The sequence below is a fragment of the Penicillium solitum genome (assembly GCF_028829755.1).
Source record: "Penicillium solitum strain IBT 25940 chromosome Unknown utg000009l_segment0_segment0, whole genome shotgun sequence".
Classification (NCBI taxonomy): domain Eukaryota; kingdom Fungi; phylum Ascomycota; class Eurotiomycetes; order Eurotiales; family Aspergillaceae; genus Penicillium; species Penicillium solitum.
The window spans coordinates 3,526,801-3,550,949 of NW_027072128.1; the positions used below are offsets into that span (position 1 = coordinate 3,526,801).

Genomic DNA, 24,149 nt, shown 5'->3' on the forward strand with positions numbered 1-24,149 from the left:
TTGTACTCCGTACAGTTTTCGATAGCTATTATCGCGACGCGCGCGTGATTGAAATTGCGAGATTAGAAAAAAAAAAAAGCATTTATATTACTCCGTACAATCTAGCGGGCTCAAAGGGTTCACCTAGAATTCAACTTGCTTTTTCGTCCTTGAATACACTTTCCCCCCTATGCAGTTGCGGGATTTGCACCTGATATGCGCTCGGCCCGGGGGTCCTGGCGCCCAGTTGCTAAGAAGCGTGACCAATATATCACTATCTGTTTAGCATGAATATTTACATTTGAGGCTGGGAAGATGTGTATCTCAGTGGGATGAATATACCCTGATAAGACGTGGAGGTGTTCTATTTCGGAGAGAAGGCCGGATAAGAACACCCAGATCTGGGAAAGACCATGCGCTATATTCGGCTCTACATATTAACATCCCCTGTAATCCGTGCCTGTTCTATATATCTTATCGGTCCAACGGGAGAAGATGGATTGCTCATATTATTGTATTCCATAGAGTTTCATTACAAGGTCAGACCGCTGATTGGGCCCTAGTTAGGGCTATCGCCAGTCAGCATACACACACGGGGACTTGACTGGTTCGGGTAAGGGGAGCGGTTTGGTAGACAGCTCAAAGATGCGGAGATGAAAGTCTGGAGAAGAGCTACATTGTACGGGAGTACGGAATAAACGGGTAGAATAGAGTCCTGAGTAGTCGCATCTAGATTCGAATATAACAAAATCAACCTGGTATACTCCGTAATAGTAGATCTCTCGGCGAGGACCGGCGAAAGGGTGTTCTAAATGATGCGAAGATGATGACACGGAAGTTAACGAGTGGCGTTGAATTCGGTAAAAAGTTGGAAACTTCAACTTTCACAGGCTACTGCGTTCCCCTCGGTTGTGAAAGAAAAAGAAAAAAGGTCCTTTTGACATATGAGAGTAGTAAATGTTCTATTTTGATATTGAGGCATTAAAAATGTTATATTGAAATGTTACTAAAATAGAGTGAGGCCTTTTTTTTTTTGTTTCCCCAACGACAACCGGTTTCAGGAAAGGGATTGCCGACTACGCGACCAAATTGTATGAGGTACTTTATCGGTACCCCGTATCGGGCCATAGCTTTACGGCTACAATACAATTCAATACAACACTTAACCTATTTAGGGAGTGGCTGAGCCGCGCCTTCCTGATTTTGCCAAGAAAATAAAAAAAATAAAAAAAAGAAAATTCCAAAAAAAGAAAGTCAGTGACTAAATTTAAATTCTTTTTTTTTTTCTCAAAAAGGTTATCATCCCTCCCTTGCCCCTCCACATCTTTAAAACTCATTCTCTCCTCCTTTGGATTTTCTCATCCATATTCAATTTTGCTTTCTTCTTGAGGTCCCTTTCGTGTTTTCCTTCCTTCGGGACTCATACCAAAAGTTGCTTGATTGCTTGAAAACCGGTTTTAAACCACCGTCACACATACCCCATATTCATTATGGTACGAGTCATCTCTTCATCCTCCTGGTGTTGAACCGAGCCTAACCACTTCTCTTCTCTACAGGCGTCCGAATCTGCAACTGTCGTCTCCAACACGGGGAATGTGCGTTTGATTCTTGATTTTGGATTTCCACAATGGCCTTCGAGCCAGAGAGGAATGACATATACTGACTTGACATGGGGAAACAGCTCATGAAGTACATGAACCTTGACCAGCGTGGTCGCATTCAAGCTGAATACGTTTGGATTGATTCCAACGGTGGCACTCGCTCCAAGACAAAGGTATGACTCATCTCAATCTGGTCTCCAGGTTCCTATCTCCTGGGCTATACACTTGTGGACTGGTGGGGCGTGGTTGCTGCATGTTCCTTATCTGAAATCCCCTCTCGGGTCCTCGATAAGCCCTGTGCACGGGGATTCTGGAATTTAGCAAGCAACGCAGCCACCCGCCGTCACGTGAGATAGCGCTCCTTCAGAACACCTCACTAACTGGAATCCTTTCACAGACTCTGTTCAAGCCCGTCACAAGTGTTGATGAGCTTCCCGAGTGGAACTTCGATGGTTCCTCCACCAGCCAGGCCCCCGGTGACAACTCCGATGTCTATCTTCGCCCCGTCGCTTACTACCCCGACCCCTTCCGCCAAGGTGACAACATCCTCGTCCTCTGCGAGACCTGGGATGCCGATGGAAGCCCCAACAAGTTCAATTACCGTCACGAAGCCAACCGCCTGATGGAGACCAACGCCGACGAGGGCTTCTGGTTCGGTCTCGAGCAGGAGTACACTCTCCTCGGTACTGATGGATGGCCTTACGGCTGGCCCCGTGGCGGTTTCCCCGGTGCCCAAGGTCCCTACTACTGCGGTGTCGGTACCGGCAAGGTCTACTGCCGTGATATCGTCGAGGCTCACTACCGTGCCTGCCTGTACGCCGGTATCAACATCTCCGGTATCAACGCTGAGGTCATGCCTTCCCAGTGGGAGTACCAGGTCGGCCCCTGCCCCGGTATCGATAGTAAGTTTGCCAAATATCCGACAATAAAATATCCTGAGACTAACTCTTTTTTTCAGTGGGTGATCACCTCTGGATGTCCCGTTTCCTTCTCCACCGTGTCGCTGAGGAGTTCGGTGTCCGTATCTCCTTCGAGCCCAAGCCCATCAAGGGTGAGTGGAACGGTGCTGGTCTTCACTCCAACGTTTCCACCAACGCCACTCGTGCCGATGGTGGTATGAAGGTTATCGAGGCCGCCATGAAGAAGTTCGAGGCCCGCCACGTTGAGCACATCGCCGTCTACGGTGAAGGTAACGAGGAGCGTCTCACCGGTCGCCACGAGACCGGTAACATCGATAAGTTCTCTTACGGTGTTGCCGACCGTGGTGGCTCTATCCGTATCCCCCGCCAGTGCGCTAAGGACGGCAAGGGTTACTTTGAGGATCGTCGCCCCGCCTCGAACGCTGATCCCTACCAGATCACTGGTATCATCGTTGAGACTATGTGTGGTGGTCTCTAAATGCATAGGAATCATTTGGTCTTAGCGCTCCGATACCCTCGGCGTCAACCTGGGAGTCGGACCAGAGCGGCCTGACTGCGTGAGGGAGCCCCCATAGATGTTCTGTGATCTGTCTTTTTTTCTCTCTTCCTCTTCCTGTCTTTCTTCTCGTGTTCTATCCTTTTTCTTTCTCCCGGTTCCAGTGTCCGCTTATTGCGTTACTGCTGGCCCTCCCTCGTTGCACCAGCCGCACTTATTTTTTTTTTCTGTTTCTCTCGACTGCCCTTCACAGGGTAATGTGACACGTACTATAGCATAGAATATTCAAGGATGGGAAAACCACACCATCGTTTATCGAGAGATATCATACTGATATCATTCCTCTGGAGAATCGACAATTAATACCAAGTTCAACATTTGCACTGACCCTCACCTTCTTGGAGTAATTTTTGTGTCTTTGAGTGAGTCAACATCAGCACTGCTTGGAAATTGAGCTCTTTGTACTTTTTGCACGTTAATCCCATTGGTCTTATTAGATCGGGTCCACGGGTGTCTCGCCAGATCGTCTTCGTGCCACATGGAAGGATCTTGAACTCAATCTAGTATCACATTCTAGTATCCAATGGAAGTCTTCCCTTATAGAGCATGGAGTGTATGACAGTCTCATATAGCCGAACACGACCAACCTTTAAGAAGCATGGATATAGAATACTTCATTTCATTATTCATTTGACTATCTTGCCTTATGTAGCAGAGTATTCTCCAAAAGTCATCTATTCCCAAAATTAGATCGTATTCATTCTCTTCTATACTTCTATCGTTCTATAGAAGTCCCACACATCAACACAAGCAGCAAAATTAGAACTTTTACCGTTCCACCACGGCCACACCCCCCATACACAGACACACAAGTCTACCTATCCATCACCTTCCCAGCTTCAACCGCCGCATAATACCAGCCCCAAGGCCATGTAAACCACGCTGACGCACCTCCCGCCTCGCAGCCCCATCAACCGCACCATCGGCATCATCATCACGATACCTCCCATCAACAAATCGCAACATAACCTCCATCAACGCCGCAGAAAGAATACTCGCCGCCAGAATACCAATCATGACAAGGTTACTCTTTCTATACTTTTCCCGACCAGGCGCCTCGTAGTCACTCTTCCATCCAGAATACAGCGCATACGTCGTAAGGATACTGCCCAGATTACCGAGACCGGAGACAACGGCCGACGCAGCAGCTACGCCGACCTCGCCGTGTCGAGGCTGGAAGATCTCCGTCGTCCAGGTCATCGTGATCGGAACTGTGGGGCCGAGTCCGAATCCAACGATTAGAAGTCCGCCGTACCGTGGCCAGGGGTTTGCGTCTGTGCCCGCGTAGCTTGTTAGGAGGAGGCCGAGGATTTGGAGGAGGACGGGGATTGAGAAGAAGATTGCGCGATGGCGGTGGAAGCGGTCTGAGAGTGGGGTTACGAGGAGGATGGCGATTAGGTCCATCTGTAGGAGAGGGAAGGGGATGTTAGCGAATGAATGGATGAAAAGAGATCCCAAAACAAAGAAGAAAGATGGGAAGGGAGGGGGGGGGGGGACATACAATCCAGATCGGTGCCGTCAACAGACTCAAGGAAATATCACTCAAAGTCGGGTCAATGGCCTTGATAATCACGTTCGCATACAACTGCACACCGATACCAACACCAACAACACCAAAGTACATAACCAGCAGCGGGTAAAGTCTCCAATCCAAGAACACCGCGAGCAGATCCCGCATCGTCCATGCGGACGAGTGATAAACACGCTTCAGATCATGGTAATGCACGACGGCATCGGCGCCTTTCAGCGCCGGTGCGGTGGTAGGTACCCAGCGCATCACCAAGGAGCGTTTCGGGGCGGGTTCGCCCGGTGGCGTGGGTCTGTCTGGTAACCACCATAGCAGGGCGAAGCCCAGGGCGACGGTGATGACGCCGTAGACGAGGAACATCCATTGGAAGCCAACGAGGCCTTGGGCGCCGTCCATTTTTTGGAAGCCCGCTGAGACGAGGCCTACGACTGCGGCGGAGACTTGCGAGGCTGTGAAGTATTGCCCGATTCGTTTGCCGATGCGTGAGGGCGGGTAGAATAGGGTTAGGTAGTATGTCATACCGGGCCACATGCCTGCTGTGACGATACCGAGGAGGAGGCGGAGGAGGCTGGGGGGTTGTTAGATATTGGATATGGGATATAGAATTGGGAGTTTTGGGGAGGGGTTGGACGTACTAGAAGCTCCATGCTGCTTTCATTGCGGCGAGACAGCTTCCGATTAGGCCTACGCTGATCACGATGCGGCTCATCCAGACGTGGGGGCTTAGACGGGTCATGATTAGGTTTGAGGGGAGATCGAAGATCACGTAGCAGACGTAGAATAGGGCGAGACCGGTTGAGATCTCGTGTCGGGATAGGTTGAGCACACTTGCGAGGTCATGGCCGGAGTCTGTGTTCATTGTCTGTGCCAGGCCTACGTTTGAGCGGATGGCTGAGCAGAGGAAGTAGAGGACCCAGAATGCGGAGATGATGCGACGGTCCAGTTTTCTGGTGGATGTTAGATGTTGGGATTGAATTGGTTCTCGGAGATGCTATTCAGCTATTCACCTGTAGATTCGTTCGATGTTAGCCACGCTGTGGTCCAGGGACTCGCTGTCGTCCGAGGACGTCTGGCTTTGAGCTACTTCTGGCTGCTCCGAGATATCCTCAACGGCAGGTTGTTTGTCAACGCCGACAGAGGCATGTTGATGTTCGGTGGACATGTTGTCACTTTATTATGATTATAAGTGTATAAACTTTTTATTTGGCCTCTTTGCGGGCAAACAGTCAATTGACTGTACCAAAGCGCGGGCTAAAGCAGTGCTAATTTGTTCTGTGAATTATAGGTTAGTGGAATTCATTTCGTATATTCCAATTTCCTTCGGAAGAGAATAATTCTTTGCCGAGGTTAGAGAGAGGTACACATACCTCGATGTGAATCTCCGAAAGAAAAAGAAAGATTCCGTTCTCGGATCTGATAAAGCGAGGGGTGTGGATCTTGGCGGAGAGAAAATACTGACCCCAATATATAAGGAAGGCTTATCCGATATATAAGGAAAAGGTTATAGTCTGCCCGGAATCGCGTGACTCATAAGCTCAAACATCCGAGAATTAATTAGAATCCCCGTTGAGGTTAAGATTAAGATTTGACCTCGGGAGGGAGGTTGAGGGAAAATCTTTCGGTGTTTTGGCCCCAGCTCTTCACCGAGGATAACCTTAAATCTTTTTTTCCCCCGAGGCTATCCTTACCTCCTATGGATCTTGGTCCGTTCTACAGGTTGTGTTGGAATTGGTACATTTCTACGGAGTACTTTGCATCTGGTCTCTTATAAAGCTATTAGTTGTTAGCTATCACCTGCGAGCTACCATATGCGAGCTGCTAGAATGCTATAGACATACAATTAGCCATATCCAACAGTCGAAATAGAATGCCAAGCATGACTCAGAACTACTTTTGGAATCCTTGCAATTGGTAAAATTCAAGTTCAGGTATCTCTTTTATGTGTTCTCATTATCATCGTCATCTCGATCGCCGGTCTCGGGGATATCACGTGGTCTATCACATATCCGAATCGGGTAATAATAGGGCTCGGGTACAGGTCGAAAGGTGCAAGCTTGAGCTATTCAAAATAGATTTGAATTTCTGAAATGGAAGGTCGATATACGCAAGGGATATAGTCGGGTTTTGTCTATAATGATGGTTATCAATGTGTTATATCAGAAGACTCTGTGTATGTTGTCTACAGAACTTGATGCCTGGGGATAAGAGTGGCATATCTAGTATTCTAAAGCAGAAGATAGAAGGCAAGAAACTAAAAGGAATGTATATATCCATAGATGTTGTTTATTCACCCATAAACCGCCAATTGAGTAGCTCCCAGATTAGAGATTAGATACTGGCATTGTTTTGTTTTCTTCACGTCACAATTTCACCTACTATTACCTCTCGTCTTCCATGTGAAAGCTAATATGTGTTCTCCTGCAAACATGTGCCTTAGACTCTGGAGCTCAGAGGCCTGATATTTTCCCAAACATTTATCTTCTTTACCCAGAACCTTCATGCCCACTGCATTGACACGTCCATCCACAATCACCTCCCTGCGTGTCAGCCTGTTCTCTTTCAACAATCCTTGTCTCTCCAGTATCTAAATTCATTACTCCTCCATCAATAACATCTATGAGCTTGCCCTGAGACATTTCCCACCACGCCAGCCGTTTCACTCCTGGCCACCACCCAGACTCCGGTGCCCGACACCACCCACGTCCTTTGTTCACTCGAAATGTCTTCAAACGTTGCGGGAACCGGGGACGACCCCCAACCCAAGAAGCATTTCTCTGTCCACCATATTCACGGCAACTGGTGTCAAAGAATCAAAAGGCTCAAAAAGATCTTGGCCGATCTCCGAGCTGACATGCGTTTCAGCCTTTCACCCGCCCGCCCTGATAGCAGCACCCGTGAAGATGCCCCAATTCAACATACCAACAAGCCAGAAGTTACCAACAAGCCAGAAGTTACCAACAAGCCAGAAGAAGACAATGAGCCAGAAAAAGAGAATGAGACCCACGAAGCTCTGGCGGCAAGCTTCACCGAGCAAATTCCAAAGAAAGAAGACAAGTCTACCCCAGCCAAACACCCTAACCGGCATCCCAGTCAAGTCAGGAGCGGAAGTAGAACCGCCACAGCTGGCAAGAAGTATTACAAGTATTTGAGGGTTCCCCCAAATTCCCCGGACAGAGACAGAGTCAAGACGAGTCCCAAGTACCAGAAAAGAGTTGATGTTATCCGCGATGAAAGCTTCAAGCGTCCGTTCATTGGTCAAAAGACCGCCGAAAGTTGGAATGATAACTATGGCGGTTTACTTCTCGACCCAAAGAATTACAATCTTATAATGATGGAGCAAATGCAAAACGAGTTCATGATGCGTCTATTTCGCAGCAGGACAAGAAAGCCTAAAAATTGTGACCGAGCTACGTCGCTTACCGAGTACTTTGACTTGCAAATGTATCTCGGTGGCAGGCGCAATGTGCCGAAACGAGGCTGTCCAGGCAGTGGAACTGAGGAAGGCTCCATATAAGAGAGTGGCAGCCCCGAAGGCAAAGAAGACTGTCAAGGAACATGTTATCGTGCAGGGAAAGAAGGAGAATGTCGATGAACAGCAGGATCTACCCACCAAGGAAGATCTGGGAAGTTTGAGTTCTAGGGGCGATCTAGACATAAATTGCTTTACTACGGAGCTTTATCGTTTACTTTAATACTACTTTATTTCTACGTTTCATGCCTAGCCATATATCCAATGTTGAAAATCCTAAAGTTATTAGAAAAGGGTGGCACGGAAGTGTCCAAACGCATTCAAACTAGACAAATATGTGTACTCAATGGCAGCCAAGCCAGTAGTACTCCGTACCTAAAAGGGTATAAAAGGAGAGGGGAAAACATGTGCTCCTCTTCACAACGTTGACCCTCTCCAATAATAAAGCTCGAACTCCACCACAAGAGCGTGGGTTTCCCAGAACTGAACAAATTCAATCTCAACAAGATGGGGTCCTCATCTCAACAAAGAAACACCAGGAGAGCATCCGAGTCTAACCAAATGGAGTAGAACGCTATCACGAGGATCGCTAAGCCCTAAAGCCAAGAACACTTCAGACCCTTCACACCAACGCTATCAAGAAAGCAGCCTAGCACCAAGCCTAAATGGCTAGCGCAATTCTAAAACTCCTCTTCTTGGTCCCATAAAGCGAGAAACTCGTAAATCAATGACAAAAAGCGGCTCGAGTCCGGCGCCAAGCGGCACCATCTCGTATTTACGAGGAAACACGACCTCCAAATTCCCGCGAATACGAACAATAACCTTAAACAGCCTCGCTAGGGGCATTATTTACCTTCTACCAGCCGCGTGAATGTAGGAAGTGCCCAGGGGACAACAGCGACATAAAATCACAGTTCCGCCCCAAATCTGACGACATTTTCCAAAGCAGAGCACAAGCCCAAGCACAAGCAGGGTGCCATACAATCCCACAAGCTATCAAACTTCTATCTATACCTCCATCCCTTCTCTAAAATGCTCTCCCCAATCCCAATCCCCTCTTTTACAACCCTAGCCCTATCCCTCCTCCTCACCAACCTAGCAACAAGCACAACAATCGACAAAAACGAACCCCAACTCCTCTCCAACGTCTCCCTCAATACAGACGATGGATTCTCCCTCTTCAGCGAGAACCCAAGTCTAAACGCCCGCGCCCTGGAATGCAGCATCGGATACAGCGAATGCGCCTACGACACCACTCGCTGCTGTCCATCCAGCGGGAAATGCTGCGGGAACGGGTACTGCGCTGATATAGGCGATACATGCTGCACAGGCGGTGGTACATGTCCGATTGGATATAAGTGCTGCGACGGGACGAGGGGATGCGCGCCTCTAGGTGGGGAATGCTGTTCTGGTGGTTACTACTGTCGGGCGGGGAAGAAGTGCCGCATCTATGACGGGGAGAAGGTTTGTTGTCCGTTGAGTGGTTGTATTGGGGAAAATGATGGCATTGGGTCTGGGGGTACGCTTACGGTTCCGGATGTTACGTCTACGGCGACGGAGACGGAGGTTGAGACCACTCGGGCGACGACGACTTATGTTGAGGTTGATTGGGATTATTATTATACTACTATCTACTGGTATGGTACATCTTTGAGGGGATTGGGTTGGTTTGGTTGGGTGGATGGGTTGCTGATTGTTTTTATAGGACTTATTGGTTCTATTACTGGACTTCTTATGCTCCTTATACTGTTCAGACGGTTACTTCTACAACCACCAGTATTCGCACTGTTTGGTCTGTTTATGCGACAAATAGAGCGGATGCGACGTCGTCGCTTAGTAGGAGTTCGGCTCGTTATTCGTTCTCGACTCCTTACGAAGCGACTTCTCTTAAAAGCTCGACAGCGCCTGTCACTTTGTCGACCGGGGCTGCTGCTCCGTCTGCTACTGTGTCTGATTCGACAGATGACACTGTTGCAGCTGGTCCAGTTATTGGGGCAAGTTCTGCGGAGAGTGTGAGCGTTAGTGGGACTGGCATCCTGGCTGCTGTCTTGGTTGCTGCGGTTGGTGGATTGGCCTTTGGGCTGTGAACAGCTAGGGGAGGTTGTGCTTTACGATGATTTGACGTTGAATGGAGTCGTTCATGACTGGATTTTGTCGTTGATACCTTTTGACATACATGATGTTTCTATAATGACTGTATGCCATAATTTTATGAAATGCCCATCTAGTATTCAAGATGTATACTGAATCGTAAATCGTTGATTGACATAGCAAAATATTTAGTTAAAATACAATAAGAATCTGCTTCTCAAGGGGTTTAACTGCTGTTAGAAGAGCTATCCTTGCGGTGCTCAACATGGGTACCCTTTCCAGTCTCCATATCGTTCATCTCATTAGCCAGCTTGATCTTCTTCTCTGAAACATAGCTAGCGCGACGCAGGTGCTCCTCGGTCTCCTCATAGTTGATTAGAAGCTCGCCCTTCTTGCCGTAGCGGTGGGGCTCGTTGCGGGCGACCGAAACGGCATTGAAGACGCTGGATGTCTTGTGGAAGATTGTGTCCATCTCCTCCAGGGACCGATAGGCAGTTTCGGGGTAGAAGAAGTAGACGACGGGGAAGATGAATGCATTGCTATTTGGAATAGAGTTAGTCGTGCACCAAATACATTTCGCCCAGAATATACTCACATGACAGCGAAGATAATATATGTCTTGTATTTGATTGTGTCGAACGCAACAGGCGTGACCATAACAACCATAAAGTTGAAGATCCAGTTGCCCGAAGTTGCAAGTGCGTTGGCGGGAGCACGGATTCGTAGGGGCACCTATCGCATTGTTAGTGGGGGTTTAGTGCAAAATAATAAAAGAGATAAAATCCTTACAATCTCAGCGGGATACAGCCAGGTCATTCCCAACCAGCCAAAGGCAAAGAATGTGTTAAAGACAAACAAGAACACAGCAGCGGCAATACCAGGCTTGGTCTCGCCCTCAAAGCTAGTGGTGATGGCCAAAACAGCCATTGAAATCGACATACCAGCGGCACCAACCAACATCAGAACTCGTCGGCCCACCTTCTCAATAATGAAGATGGGAACCAAAGATGCCAAGAAATATTCCGTGCCGTTGCACGCGGCTAGGATGCGCGAGGTCAGGCCATCCATACCAAGAGAGTTCTCATAAATGAAGGCAGCATAGTAGGTAATCAGGTTGATACCAGAGATCTGCTGGAACATCTGGTTGACGTAGGCGAGTACCACACGGTGGAAGTGGCGGTTCTCGTCCATAGTGAGCAAGTCACGGAAGCTGACACTAGAGGCAGCCAGGACTGCATCTTTGATAGCGGAAAATTCCGAGTGGACATAGGGATCGTTTTCATCTAAATCTAAGATCGCGGCGAGAACATCCAATGCTTCCTGTTCGCGGCCCTTGAGGATCAGCCAGCGAGGTGATTCGGGCAGCGGCAACACGAATATTAAGATGATCAGTGCGAAGACGTTTTGGAAGGCAATTGGGAAACGCCACGCAACGGAGCTGGGGTCGAGGAAGGAGAATCCAAGATCAAGCCAGTAACTGATAGTAATTCCAGCAGCAATCAATGAACCCTCAAACATGACTAGTTTTCCACGGTGGTGGGACTTGGAGCATTCTAAGTAATATTAGCACCGTGACTTTTCTCTAATAGAGATGAATACTTACCAGACTGCCATGTAGGTACGGTAGAGGTGTTCATGCCGTTGCCGATACCAGTGATAATACGGCCGACAATAAGATGCGGCAGGGAGTAAGCACTGGCTTGTAGCGTAGCCCCGATGACCATGATGATGGATCCGGTGAAGATTGTCTTACGGCGACCAAGGTAGTTTCCAATCCAGATGCAGAAGATTGCGCCGAAGAAACAGCCCAAGTTATAAGAAGCGATAGTGATTCCTAAACAATTAGTATGGATGAATAAAAGGTTGGCATTGAGGTGCATACCCTGTGTAGTCGCGTTGCTACTGGTCGACGAACTCGATTTCGTGGTGTCGATATCGGGGAAGACCGTCACGAATGAGTTTAAGGTCAATAGACCTCCCATCACACCTCTGTCGTGTGTTAGCCAAAGAAGCACACTAGACTTTCCCTGTATAGCTTTCGATAACATACTGGTCATATCCGAATAGCCTGTGCAATTTGATGTTAGCCCTGCGTACTTCGAAAGTAAATAATTGAAAAACCAACATACAAGAAATCAAGACCAGCAATAACACCGATCATGATATTCAGGCTCGTGCCCCGAAGGCCGAAGAATGGCTTCATGGCGGCGGATGTGGTGTATAGGTTGCAGGTTGCAGGAGGACAGACTGTATATAATCAAGTCCTAAAAACAAAGGTTGTCCGACTATTCTTATTAGCCGGGGGCAAAGAAATGGACTTGAATTGAACAGACTGCAGCTAAGCAGAGAAAAGAAGATTCCACGCAACAGTCAGGTCCGGGGAAGTGCAGATTTATGAACCCCAGAATCGAACCAGGAGGGTATCCACATCTAATATCATATTTTGGACCGCAAATCGGAATCCAGAACAAGCACGAGACAAGCCAATGAAAAGCAATAGTAAGGTTGCATTGGGCGAAATGGCTATACCATGGCCTGATGGGGAACGAGCCACTGTACGTCTTCCCGGGCTGAGACTTTGGGTGATCATCGGTATTCCTCCAGGTTTTCACGGGATCCACGCAAATCGGCGTCAAAACGAGGTGCGTGCAGTTGTCCCATGTGAGGGGTCTCGCATGGCCAAGTCGGTCTCCGTCCGGTATTGGTCACACAGTATTGTCTCAGTACGGTAATATTCGTCATGGCATCAAATCCAACCCATGGAGCACTCAGACTTACTCGCCGGGTGCTTTCCTAATTCTGTTTCCGTCGATGAGATGGAGTGTATGACAGCTGCAAGGTTCATGGTTCATGGTTCATGGAATCTCAAATCTCACGTGGATTCAAGGTACTTTTGTCCTGCGATTTGAATTGGAGTGGTATTTTACCAAAACCTGGAGATTCTCCAGTTCCCCCGGACTCCCCATTTTTTTTCTCCGCTGATCTTCGCTGAGAGGGACTATTATGTACAACATACTGTGGACTTGACTTTGGACCTTAGACCACGCACAATTGCTGCTTTCCACCTTGCGATCATTACATGAATCTTTGTTTATATTTTCTTCACCGTTGACTCGCCAAGCCCGCTTGGCAGGGATGCCATGGAAGGGGTTCAAGAACTTTCCATATAAGCCGCACCGGCATCAGGGCCCGAAAACTTGGTATAGCCGAAGTCAGACTGGATGACATCATCGATAATTCCACTATCCAAAACAGGTAGGTGGTTTTCATATTTACCTACATAGTACAGTCTATATGTTACTATGTATTTCATTCTTACAGAGTATGTACTATTCTTACTGTTCTTACTGTTCTAGCCCAAAAAACTGCTCGGCACAGGCCGAATCACGGGGTTCCCGAGGGGACGGGATGCCCGATTCGGATATGCCTATTACGTACATATATATCAAACTGCAACTCTGGTATTTACACGATACTACCTAATTATGCAGTCCATCGCCTTAGATATGTATCATTGAGTAAATAGACTGGTAATAATAACTATGTATTCTCCAATGCAATATTTCTAAGAGAAGCCCTGCCAAAATTTGCCAGTCCACGTAGATAGGGCACCGGGATCCCGGATTCGGCCAGTACATCAGCCCGGTAATGACAGCGTAAATACCAGCTCATGACAACATTGAACGTCCCTGACCAGGCAACTGCTAGTACTAGTACTAGTACTACATATAGTAGCAATAACGACGATCAACCAAAAATCAATGGTCAATGACAATGTGGAGTTTATTTCTGCTTGGTTTAATGACAGAATCAAGGCATCCGGGCAGCCTTCAAGTTGTCCGTCAAGTTGTCGCAAACCGGCTTCTAAACCGTATGCTCGGGCTGCAGCCGACCTCGGGAAATTTGATCAGGTCGAACTGGTGCCGTCATCCCCTTAGTTCGGGAATACAACTGCAACCTAGCGTTCGACTTCATAGGATCTTACACTAACAGTCTATAACGAGCCAAGAAGAATGCACTAAATGAATGTTTCATTCAAGTTGAACTTGCCAGCCAAATGAAAATACCCCCAGATCAGAACCTCCTGCCCAGACCTTCCATCCTCAGGTCCATCCAGACCTGCGGCCGGTCAGCAATCATTGTGAACACCTGGGGAAAAACTATTGGCTAACGTCAAACACATCGCAAGATTTGGAAAAAAAAGATAACTAAAAAGCAGCAAGGGACCCCATATGTAACATCGGGTTTTTGTCCGCCAGGAGCCACCGTGAGGCATCCCAAGAACAGTCAACACCCAACACTTCACATGGGGTCCATCATCAAAGGGGAGAGAGAGAAGCCAAATTGCGGTTGCTTTTAGAGCTTCCCAGTCGTCCCAGTCTGGCATCGAATTGTAGCGTTTACCACAAGTCCTCGTTATCACCATGGCGCTTGAATTCAAACGGTTCCTCGTTGGCCTCTGGGCCCAGCAGATCAGGTTCCTCACGCGCGGGAGAGCCGGGAGAGAAAGCAGGTTCGTCCTGAGGCTCTTCATCCTTGGGCGGCTGGCGGCAACGGACAACGGTGTGGCCCACTAGAGAATTGTTAGCAGACTAGCTCGTATTAAGAATGCGCATGTGATCAACTCACTTTCTCCGCAGTTCTTGCACTGAACCTTCGACCAATCTTTCGGCTGGTCACAGTCACGGGAGTAATGTCCGGCTAAAACAGCAGTTGTTAGTTCTGTTTCGCAGTACATAACGGCCAAAGAATGGGAAAGTTTTCAGGGCATGCATCACACTTACTCTTTTCGCAGTTTCGGCAGGTAACAGTAGAGAGGTTACGAGGCTGATCACAATCGCGGGCGATGTGGTCTTCGGATCTGCATTTATGTTAGAACCAGCGACAATCCCAAGGCTCCGATTGTATTATTTTGACATACCCGCAATTGCGGCAGGTGCGAGGGCCACGATCAGCAACATTGGGGCAATCTTTGGCAAAATGGCCAGCTGAAAAACATAGATGTCAGCTCATCATGAAATATACAAATCATCTTAGTCAAGGTCTTGTCATACTTTCGTTGCACTTCCGGCATTCAACATCACCCGCAGATCGGGGCTCGGTGCAGTCAGAAGCAATATGCTCCATGGATCTTAAAAGTCAGCGTTATCCTGTTCGTTGGTTGCATCGCAATCACATACCCGCAGTTACGGCAAGCATGCTTGTTCTTGCGCTGCTGTCTGCAATCGCGCACGCGGTGTCCAACCCCATCACAGTTTGAGCACTTGATTTCCACACGCTCGTTTTCCGTGCGCTCCTCCTTGCAACTGCGCGAGATATGTCCCAACTCTAAGCAGGATAGTTTAGCAATGTTCTGAGAAATCTGCAATCAAGCTAAACACTTACCTCCACAGTTCAGACACTTAGGCATCTTGCGCTCGTAGAGAATACCAGCGTTGTTCATGCGTTCGAGGTTCTCCTCGGCATTTGCAGGCCAACGTTCTCGGAGGTGACCACGCGACGCCTTGGGGCTAAAAAAGAATCCAACCACGAACTCGCGATCAAGCACCCCTTGGAGATCGATAAGGCTCATGACATCGTCAACTTCAGCATCCTGTAGTTAAAATTCATTCATCAGTAATTCACCCTTAAACTTCAAAACGACAATGATTGATTACCATAGCAATGATGTAGATGTTGAAGTCATCTTCGCGCATTTTTCTCTCGATGTCAGCCCAAGTGGCGTGGGGAACTGCCTTGGAGTAAATCTTCAGTGCCTGCACATGTGGAGTTAGGTCAGCCAAAGCTCGAAACTTTCAAGGTACGTATGGATTCCTGGTACCTCGCGGAAATCGTCAAGATCCCTTTCATCGCTGGCTTTCTTCATTGCCGCCCAGCCTTCGTGGGGAAGCATATCAGCAACGCGGTTGAGGTCGAACTTTCGGTTCTCTTTGCATTCCATGGTCTTGTGGCCTTCAGCCTGGCAGTTCTTGCAGACTTCAGGGGGTCGCTCGGGGCAGTCAACAGCCGGGTGACCTTCCTTCTCGCAGATACGGCAGGTACCCTTGAACACACGGGGCTTGGGGCATTCGGACTTGGAGTGGCTGTTTTTGAAGTCAATTAGCAAATTGAAGTACAAAGCGCTCAGTAGTGACTCACCCTTCTTCGCCGCAGTTGAAGCACGCGCCCATCTTGCGAGGCTCGGGACACTCGGCCTTGCTGTGGCTGCATTGTCATCAGTACAATGGAGCAAGCACATAGAGGTCAACAACTTACCCTTCTTGGCCGCAGTTGTAGCAAGCGCGGTCACCACCACCGGCGTTTCCACCATATCCTCCGCCATTGTCGTCGCCGTAGTTGCCATAGGCATCGCTATATTTCAGCATTGGTTAGATGAGCTGACAAAATATGACATAGAAAGTGCGGGGCCAACTTACCCTGCATTGCTGTCTCTCTGTCTCAGAGGAACCGATTCATTCGGGCACTGGCGAGTCATGTGGCCAGGTTCACCACATCTTGAGTTTGTCAGCGATTGATGTTCTTGGGGGATCTCCCCGAGCTGGGGAAGCTAGAATTTTTGAAGGAGAACTCACTGTCCGCAGGTGAAATCATCGTTCCGGGATCCATGGATATTGGACTCCATTTTGGGTCACCTTGGTAAACATACCTGTTAGTCAAATACCGCCAAACAGTCTTGTCGTTGTGGAGGAACCCGTCACCAGGGTGAAGGACCGAAGCACAACAGATAAGAAAATACTGCGGGGAAGGGCCAGGGAGGTGTGAGAGAAGACAGAGGCGGATGAGACAAGGTCACTAAGGGGAAGACGCGATCTTTTTATGTGGATCGTTCTCCTAGGGTCATCGAGAGAGACGGTGCAAGCTCGGCCCCAAGAACGACTTACCAATGAGGTTTTCGATACGCGGTAGACGCGAATGTTGTTTGTTGGCAATCAAGGGTAGAGGGAGCAGAGGGAAGAAGAAAGGGAAGAAGAGGAAGAGGGGAGAGGAGGAAAAGGCAAACAAAAACACAATCGACAGGTGACGCTGAGGTGGAAACTACCTGTTCGAGGAAGGAGCGATGTGTCGACCTGCCTCAGGCATATGCTCAATCTCTGAAGCAATCTACACTAGACGAGGTGCTCAATCGCATTAGAGCTACAGATGAGACTCCACATGTTTGAAAAGAAATTGCATGCATTTGAATGGTAATTGGTCAAATATGCTGCTAAAAATACAGAGCACATGCAAAAAGACCGACGATATAGGCCCACTAACCGCAAGACAGAGATTAACCTGCTACCCATTACCGGAATAACCTGCCCAGCAGGCCACCAGCGATGTTGTTCACAATGCCACCGCCCAGAGCCGAGTTGGCATATGTGGAGGCCTGACCAAACTTATCACAGCGAGAGAAGGCCATGGTATTCGTAATGGTCAAGATAAGTGCAATAACTAAACCAAAGTCAATACCTAGTGCCAAAGTATATCAAAGTATTATGGGGGTAACTTACCAATCAGACTGAGCCAAATAACACCGACAAGTCTCACAATAGCCAATATCGCAAGGCCCACCCACAGAGCTGGTGTGACATACAAGCTCAGCCAGAAGAACCGCTTGTCAGTGGCTGTCACAGTGCGAATGTTGGGGTCGGATGATTCGAAGACCCACTGGGAGTCGCCGGTCGAGGTGTCGACCTCGTTCCACCAACGTAGGCCGACCAGCCGGCGTCCCGCAATGTTTTTGAGGTAGTAGAAATCCGCGGAGAGGAGAAGAAGGGTGAAAATGAAGACGAGGATACTAGATAGGCGTTAGCGTCGCAGGTTGACAAGCAGGTAGTTCAGCGCAGGGTCCGTACAAGTCATCGATGAAGAGTACACCAAATAGATACATCAGTAGCGCACCTAACCATCAAGTTAGTCAAATCATTCTTGCTGCTGTTATTCGGGGTTGGGGAGTACAAACCGATCCGAATGCCCAAGAAGACAAGTAGCGTGATCGGGTGCGCGCTGAGGCGCCAGTTGAGGTCGCCTTGACCTCCTTGTCCTTGGTCCATAGTTTGCAAGGTGGAGGGTTTGATGTTATCTGAATGTAAAGGACCTCTCGGTCAGCAGATTGGGTCACTTTGATCCAAGTTAAGTCTGTTGTTGACTGATGATGCTCCTATGTGGTCGAAACACGGGTGTAGGCGGTTTCTTGTGGCAGAATAACAATGCTACAGCAGGAGCATAGACCAAGTGGGTTTGTTGACGATATGTAATAATTGCTTAACAAGGGCTACATCCTCTACTCAGCATATCCTGGAAAGCGCTATCTTTCAGGATTATTAAATAGGTTCTATAAGAACCTTGGAAGATCTGATCATTAACTACTCCTACTTCTATACAATGTTCAAAATCACTCACGTGATTGTACTAAGTGGATACCCATCAGCCACATGTGCGGTTATTCATTTCCAACGTAAGTGGCGCTAAGCCGATAAGACACCAAGTTTGATCTATATAACAAGAATAGTCGCCAACTTATGCGGCCTTATGATGTCTTTTTGGTGGTCTTTTGGATGTTTTCTTAGGTGTATACGGAGGCGGTGAAAAGGCATACTTTGTGCAACAGGCTTTTCCATATATAACCTTTGACTCTGCACCAAAATCACACAAGGAGTCACATCGCAGTACCAAGAAGGCAGAGGGTGAAGTATGGACTTATAGGATTCCTGTGGTGGTTCAAGTGCCAAATCTAGACCGTACCAGCCCAGACCTTGGGAGGTAGGTTGGCTCATATAAACAAAGACGAATGATTGAAGTGTTTACTTTTTATTTCTGTGTGAACATATTCCAAGAAGGACCTCTAAATATATGTTGCTGGGTTCCGATTTACCCAAAATTCCTGCAAGAATAGTACGAATAGCCAATTCTAACAATCTCGTAAATTCCATCCACTCATAATAAAAGAAAACCGAAAAAAAAATCGACTCTACCAATCTTCTACGTGGGACATACCTAGTAACCAAAGCGGCTTTACGGATAGCCGAGTCGGCTTCTTCCCGACTCAACCCCATAAAGACCTCCACTCCCCAAGAAACACAGAACACAGAACACAGAACACAGAACACAATACACACAACTCTATACCATTTGAATGCACATATAAACCACCACTTAAACAATGGCAGCCCGCAATACGCTCCGTCGTTCCCTCCTCTACGGTAAGCTCGAGCTCCCTTCCAAAGCCGCATCTTCCCCGCATTTCACTCCCCAAGCTCCAAAAAAAAGCATCCAAGCTAACAAACAACACCAAATAGTCCCGGGCTCCTCCCAACGCTTCCTAGACAAGTCGCGCTCATTGACCGCCGACTGCGTCACCTACGACCTAGAAGACAGCGTGACACCGCACATGAAAGCAGAGGCGCGCTCACTAGTGCGGAGAGCAATCGACCAAGCCGCGCCGCCAGGAATCCGGGAACGCGCCGTACGAATCAACTCCGTAGACAGTGGTCTGGCATTGGGTGATTTGACCGAAGTCGTGAGTGAACTCCGGAATACAGACACACATACACATACACCTAAATACTCCCACCCCTACATATAACGTCCAACTCACTAACCATCCCAGCTCCAATCCCCAAACCTAACAACAATCGTAATCCCCAAAGTCAACTCCGCCTCCGACCTCACATTCGTCACAGATGTCATAACCCACACTCTATCCCAGCAACCACAAACAGAAAGAACCCCAATCTCACTCCTGGCTCTAGTCGAGTCCGCCAAGTCCCTGACAAACCTATCTCAGATCTGCGCCGCGTCACCTTTACTCCAAGGACTGGTATTCGCAGCCGAAGACTTCGCACTAGATCTTAGTATCACACGGACACCTTCGCTGACGGAATTCCTGTTCGCGCGGTCTGCGATAGCCACCGCTGCGCGGGCGGCGGATCTGCCGTCGACCATTGATCTCGTTTGTACGGCGTACAAGTCTGAGAATGGGGATGGGTCGCCGCCGGCTGCATTGCAGGAGGAGTGTCTGGATGGACGCCGTTTGGGATTCAATGGGAAGCAGTGTATTCATCCGTCGCAGGTGAAGGTTGCGGATCAGATCTTTGGGCCGGATCCCGTGGAGATGGAGTGGGCTATGCGGGTTGTTATTGCGGATGAGAAGGCTGCGAGGGCTGGGAGGGGTGCTTGGACGCTTGATGGGAAGATGATTGATGTTCCTGTTGCGCATAAGGCTAGGGCTATTGTTAAGAAGGCCGAGGCTTGTGGGGTTGATGTTGATGCTTTGAGGGGGGAGTGGCAGCATCAGGAGCCAGAATAAGTGGGTTTATATGTGTAGCGCTGTGTATTGTCTACGCATGATATCCCTGTACATGTTTGTTATACATTCTAGTACTTATGTTATGCGTGCATCATTTCTTTGAAAGGGGGCGTTTTCCTGCTGTGGATTGTATTCGGTTGCCTCGCTAGTTCTAAGAGTCATGCTGAGACCACGTAAATATATAGAAGCGCATGTAGCCAAAAAGAATCTATCTTAAAAAAAGTTGTTGCTCAAAGAGCTCGATATGCTCGCCTGATGTACTTGCTGGATGCTGTGGTTGAGTCACAGTTTTGGACCAAAAGGTTGAAAAGAAGTTGAGTTATCAAAGGATTCAATAGATAAATTTGGTAGGGTATCATGCCGCTGTGACGCAAATTGAGTTGAATGACACGCCAGGTCATTGATCTTGAGTCTCTATTTCTTCGCGCTTGAGTAAATGGATTTTGCCCATAGTCAGGATGGGAGGCTCTCCGCCAGCGTTGGCCTCCATCAATTCACTAGCCAACTCCTTGGCTGCTGACTTGTCATAACTGGTTGGATCGATGCCGAGAATCCCTCCAACATAACCGCCTCGCTCACCGGGTACACTGAATTCCCGGAATAAGTACCGCCATTCGTTTAGCCACGCTTTAACGGCCTTGCCGATTTTATCTTTGCCGTTCTTCGAGTGGTGGCCAGTACCTGTGATGGCATACACCACTCGGAGGCCTTCTCGAGCATGCTTGAGCAGGATCTTCTCGAGATATTCGATAGCCTCTTCTGGGTGGAGACCGTGAAGATCAACATATAGTTCTTCCGAAGATTCGTCCAATCCCTTGTGAGAAAGGTGCTGATTACGTTCTTCGTAAAGCTGGCGTGCGGCCTCCCGGTGACACCTGCGCATCGCGTCGTTCTCGGCCTGACCGCGCAACGACAATGCTTTGGCAGCTCGTGCATCATTGCGGTTCCATGCTTGGGCAGCGCTAGTAGATATGATCGTCAGAAGTGTTGGAAGGGAATAGTACTCGCTGAAAGCTTACCTCTGGAGGAACTTGTTTCGCACAGTGCCGTGGCGAATAGCCTCTGTGCGGTATTTGATATATTGTTGATTGGCCCGTGTGCCTGTCTCCAGCCAGGGGATATTTTGCGGGGGTGGGATTGACTGAGCTGCAGCGCTGTTCTCACGACCCTTCGTGTCTTTGTTTTTGGTGCCAGATTTGGTCTTCCCGGGGGCAGAAGATGGGGTCATTCGAACCACATCTGCCAGAGAGGAAGGGATGTTTTCCTTGCCCAAGCTAGTTTCGCGGTTATTATGACCGCCCCGCTTCCCATGATGCTTTTTCCCGGAATTCTTCGCATTGACCGCAGCAAGAGTTGGGAAGGCATCTGGATCGTCTACAGACGGTGCAGCAGGATTTAACTCCCGATTCTGATGGCGGCTAGATGGTCGGGAGTTCGGGCGTCCGAGATGAGTTGCACTTCCATTTCTTTTGCCCATTCCAGGAAGGAGGCCAGGAGGCGCATACTTGCTAGCTTGATAAGCAGACAGATGGGCAGGGTAGCGGCCCGTGTACTGATTTGCCCATTGGTCTCCGTTATCTGCCGCTTGCAGGGGTGGAAATGCATCAGAACCGCCGTCTACCTGGAACAGGGAGGGCGAAGCTGGTCGACTACCATCCGTGACACTAAGATTGCCGATAAGCGCTGAAGGATCGTGCGAGAAGGGACAGCCATCACCAGCTAGGCAATTTCCCATAACCCAATACCTATTCACATTTGTTAGCACAAGAACGATTGGCTTGTCCAGGATATTTAAAAATACTCACTTGCACACATGTGTGGTTAGGTCATGACTGAAACGACAGTCCGCTCGAAGGCATTGTCCAGTGGACAGCCAGTATTTACAGACCACAGGGCTGCGACTGCTACCCAATGGCGTGACCGGGCGCACTTGATCCATTGTCATGGACTTGCCAACCAAAACACGGCCGTCCTCGTGTTGTTTTGCAATCGCCTCGGATTCTATCTCCTGGGAGAGCGAAGCAATGGTGGCACCGAGATCATAACTATTAGCCTCCAGTGCAGCTTCTATTTCATCATTTGATCGCTTGTCACCCAGCACTGTGCGCAGGATATCATGTGGGCTCATATCTGGAACAAATTCAACCGCAGTGGCACTGAGTGCCCCGGGGGTGCTGATACCGCCGGCGGAGGATGTTGTACTGTTGGCATCATCTGCGACTAGCCAATCAACATTGTTATCGCCCCCAAGGTCTCCATAGAAGTCAGATATCTGACTTTGGTCTGAGAACTCGTAGGCGTTTAGACTTGGGGAATGAGGAATGGGCTGCGCAAGGGCAAGCCGGGGCGATGGGCGCGGAGAGGTAAACGGAGAAACGGTAGACGATAGCGGAGGCCGCGCGAAGGGCCCACGGGAGCTTTGCATCCACGAGGAACTCCCGGGGCTAGTTCCTAGAGTCGAATGAGGGGATAGCGGTGTGGATGATCGGGCCATCTGCCATGGTGCAGGCGATGAGCGACGAATCACGGTATGACGGACTGGAGGCGATGCGTCTGGCAAGTTTCGGTTGCGATGGCGCCAGAGGATGTCCAATACCGCATTCTCTAAAGGTGTACCCGCCAACGACGTGTTTGCGCGCAAGAAGTCCTCCACTTTTTCCACCTGTTCTTCCTCATCCAGTGCTTGATCCTGCAGGATCTGGAGACATTTTTCAAGAAGGTCGTCGGCAATCATGATGTATGTTGATATGGGTAATACGCGCGGACGAAAGTAATTGGGAAAACTCCCTAGCGGCGAAGGGGTTGGGTCCTGGAAGGGGCGATTATGCGAGGCTGGGAGTATTAAACACGAATGTGCTTGACGACAGTGAGACTAGAGTTGAGGATCAGAGGCACCTCATGCTTTCTCTCTATATCCAGGTGATCGGGCAAGTGAAGGATAGGGGGTTTCAGGTTGGTTTCAAAGTTATAGTGCAAGGTGATGAGAGTTGCGAAAGTGATAAAGGACAAGCAGATAATTACATCGCATCGCCGCTGATTTGTGAATGGAAGTTGAATAAAGGGTGAAGGGACAAAGAGGGGGAGGCGGAGAACGAGATCAACACTGGGGCACAGCTTATCGGCTGAGCTTCAAGTGACACTAAGGTACCTCTACACATAGGTGGTATTTATTATTTGTACAACACGATAATATAATAATAAGAAGAGAGGTAGATGTGAAAGAGAAATGATAAAACTATCAGTAACAGATAACTAAATAAATAAAAAAATTAATAGGATCCATCCACCAGTGGGGTGTTTCCTGCACTTTTATAGTATGGTCAACCATTCCCAACATCAATGGACATAAAAAATAGATACAAAATATATACTTAATGAGAGTTATATATATACAATTTATAGTATAAACAGCACCAAAAAAAAGTAAACAACAGCTCTGGGGAAGATGTAGATCGATCAACCACCTGGGCACTCCCGAGCTCAAAGTCCGGCGGATCCGCTGACTTGCAATCTGGACTTTCAGGGTCAAATTGATTTTCAGCCTAAAAGTGCTTGGCTTCTCCTCCATGTTCGGTCCAACTATCAGGGCTTTGACACGCCCTTGAAAACTTCTTTGGATATTCACCTATTGACCTTGGTATCGCACTTTCCTGCCGATCACTGTTTTAGAGCGGTTCATCTCCCTCCCCGGATTCGACCATCCTCCTACCATAATAT

The 24,149-nt window shown here is 48.5% G+C and overlaps 9 protein-coding genes across 9 annotated transcripts; 4 read left to right on the plus strand and 5 right to left on the minus strand.

Moving 5' to 3' along the window:
• Window positions 1-1,469: 1,469 nt before the first annotated feature.
• Window positions 1,470-2,978, plus strand: glnA (glutamate--ammonia ligase; the record flags this gene model as incomplete). Its single annotated transcript, XM_065606884.1, has 5 exons — window positions 1,470-1,472; window positions 1,536-1,574; window positions 1,661-1,753; window positions 1,978-2,482; window positions 2,539-2,978. The coding sequence occupies 5 exons, from the start codon at window positions 1,470-1,472 to the stop codon at window positions 2,976-2,978; spliced, it is 1,080 nt and encodes a 359-aa protein (XP_065460050.1).
• A 903-nt stretch (window positions 2,979-3,881) lies between these two features.
• N7455_012425 (putative MFS transporter) lies at window positions 3,882-5,746 on the minus strand (the record flags this gene model as incomplete). The annotated part of the gene is made up of 4 exons (XM_040952793.2): window positions 3,882-4,460; window positions 4,558-5,152; window positions 5,220-5,531; window positions 5,592-5,746. 4 exons carry the CDS (start codon window positions 5,744-5,746, stop codon window positions 3,882-3,884), a joined length of 1,641 nt encoding a protein of 546 aa, XP_040816787.2.
• A 1,557-nt stretch (window positions 5,747-7,303) lies between these two features.
• N7455_012426 (uncharacterized protein) lies at window positions 7,304-8,098 on the plus strand (the record flags this gene model as incomplete). The annotated part of the gene is made up of 1 exon (XM_040952611.2): window positions 7,304-8,098. The coding sequence occupies one exon, from the start codon at window positions 7,304-7,306 to the stop codon at window positions 8,096-8,098; it is 795 nt and encodes a 264-aa protein (XP_040816817.2).
• Window positions 8,099-9,085: 987 nt separating this feature from the next.
• On the plus strand, window positions 9,086-10,140 carry N7455_012427 (uncharacterized protein; the record flags this gene model as incomplete). The annotated part of the gene is made up of 2 exons (XM_040952850.2): window positions 9,086-9,690; window positions 9,759-10,140. 2 exons carry the CDS (start codon window positions 9,086-9,088, stop codon window positions 10,138-10,140), a joined length of 987 nt encoding a protein of 328 aa, XP_040816902.2.
• Window positions 10,141-10,370: 230 nt separating this feature from the next.
• Window positions 10,371-12,347, minus strand: N7455_012428 (sugar porter family MFS transporter; the record flags this gene model as incomplete). The annotated part of the gene is made up of 7 exons (XM_040952656.2): window positions 10,371-10,683; window positions 10,740-10,876; window positions 10,934-11,697; window positions 11,748-11,978; window positions 12,027-12,133; window positions 12,195-12,212; window positions 12,274-12,347. 7 exons carry the CDS (start codon window positions 12,345-12,347, stop codon window positions 10,371-10,373), a joined length of 1,644 nt encoding a protein of 547 aa, XP_040816848.1.
• Window positions 12,348-14,544: 2,197 nt separating this feature from the next.
• On the minus strand, window positions 14,545-16,793 carry N7455_012429 (uncharacterized protein; the record flags this gene model as incomplete). Its single annotated transcript, XM_040952686.2, has 13 exons — window positions 16,717-16,793; window positions 16,561-16,638; window positions 16,400-16,495; window positions 16,283-16,348; window positions 15,966-16,227; window positions 15,802-15,900; window positions 15,530-15,737; window positions 15,325-15,472; window positions 15,199-15,275; window positions 15,066-15,132; window positions 14,929-15,005; window positions 14,774-14,845; window positions 14,545-14,717 (listed from the first exon to the last, which is right to left on the minus strand). Exons 1-13 carry the CDS (start codon window positions 16,764-16,766, stop codon window positions 14,545-14,547), a joined length of 1,473 nt encoding a protein of 490 aa, XP_040817044.2. The 5' UTR covers window positions 16,767-16,793.
• Window positions 16,794-17,426: 633 nt separating this feature from the next.
• N7455_012430 (DUF846 domain-containing protein) lies at window positions 17,427-18,177 on the minus strand (the record flags this gene model as incomplete). Its single annotated transcript, XM_040952614.2, has 4 exons — window positions 17,427-17,575; window positions 17,635-17,921; window positions 17,980-18,025; window positions 18,087-18,177. The coding sequence occupies 4 exons, from the start codon at window positions 18,175-18,177 to the stop codon at window positions 17,427-17,429; spliced, it is 573 nt and encodes a 190-aa protein (XP_040817070.1).
• A 1,056-nt stretch (window positions 18,178-19,233) lies between these two features.
• Window positions 19,234-20,536, plus strand: N7455_012431 (HpcH/HpaI aldolase/citrate lyase family protein). Its single transcript, XM_040952609.2, has 3 exons — window positions 19,234-19,326; window positions 19,423-19,643; window positions 19,734-20,536. Exons 1-3 carry the CDS (start codon window positions 19,287-19,289, stop codon window positions 20,430-20,432), a joined length of 960 nt encoding a protein of 319 aa, XP_040816805.1. The 5' UTR covers window positions 19,234-19,286; the 3' UTR covers window positions 20,433-20,536.
• Window positions 20,537-20,604: 68 nt separating this feature from the next.
• N7455_012432 (CCCH zinc finger and SMR domain protein) lies at window positions 20,605-23,494 on the minus strand. The gene is made up of 3 exons (XM_040952849.2): window positions 22,238-23,494; window positions 21,452-22,177; window positions 20,605-21,394 (listed from the first exon to the last, which is right to left on the minus strand). The coding sequence occupies exons 1-3, from the start codon at window positions 23,164-23,166 to the stop codon at window positions 20,830-20,832; spliced, it is 2,220 nt and encodes a 739-aa protein (XP_040817000.2). The 5' UTR covers window positions 23,167-23,494; the 3' UTR covers window positions 20,605-20,829.
• Window positions 23,495-24,149: the final 655 nt, after the last annotated feature.

What these genes read in the sequence shown, in the direction of transcription:
- N7455_012431 (XM_040952609.2), top strand. Translation starts at nt 19,287, where the DNA reads ATGGCAGCCCGCAATACGCTCCGTCGTTCCCTCCTCTACG. An exon ending in CCGTCGTTCCCTCCTCTACG is followed by an intron (nt 19,327 to 19,422) that starts GTAAGCTCGAGC and finishes AACACCAAATAG; the next exon opens with TCCCGGGCTCCTCCCAACGC. An exon ending in TGGGTGATTTGACCGAAGTC is followed by an intron (nt 19,644 to 19,733) that starts GTGAGTGAACTC and finishes TAACCATCCCAG; the next exon opens with CTCCAATCCCCAAACCTAAC.
- N7455_012432 (XM_040952849.2), bottom strand. Translation starts at nt 23,166, where the DNA reads ATGATTGCCGACGACCTTCTTGAAAAATGTCTCCAGATCCTGCAGGAT. An exon ending in CTAACCACACATGTGTGCAA is followed by an intron (nt 22,178 to 22,237) that starts GTGAGTATTTTT and finishes AAATGTGAATAG; the next exon opens with GTATTGGGTTATGGGAAATT. An exon ending in CGAAACAAGTTCCTCCAGAG is followed by an intron (nt 21,395 to 21,451) that starts GTAAGCTTTCAG and finishes CATATCTACTAG; the next exon opens with CGCTGCCCAAGCATGGAACC.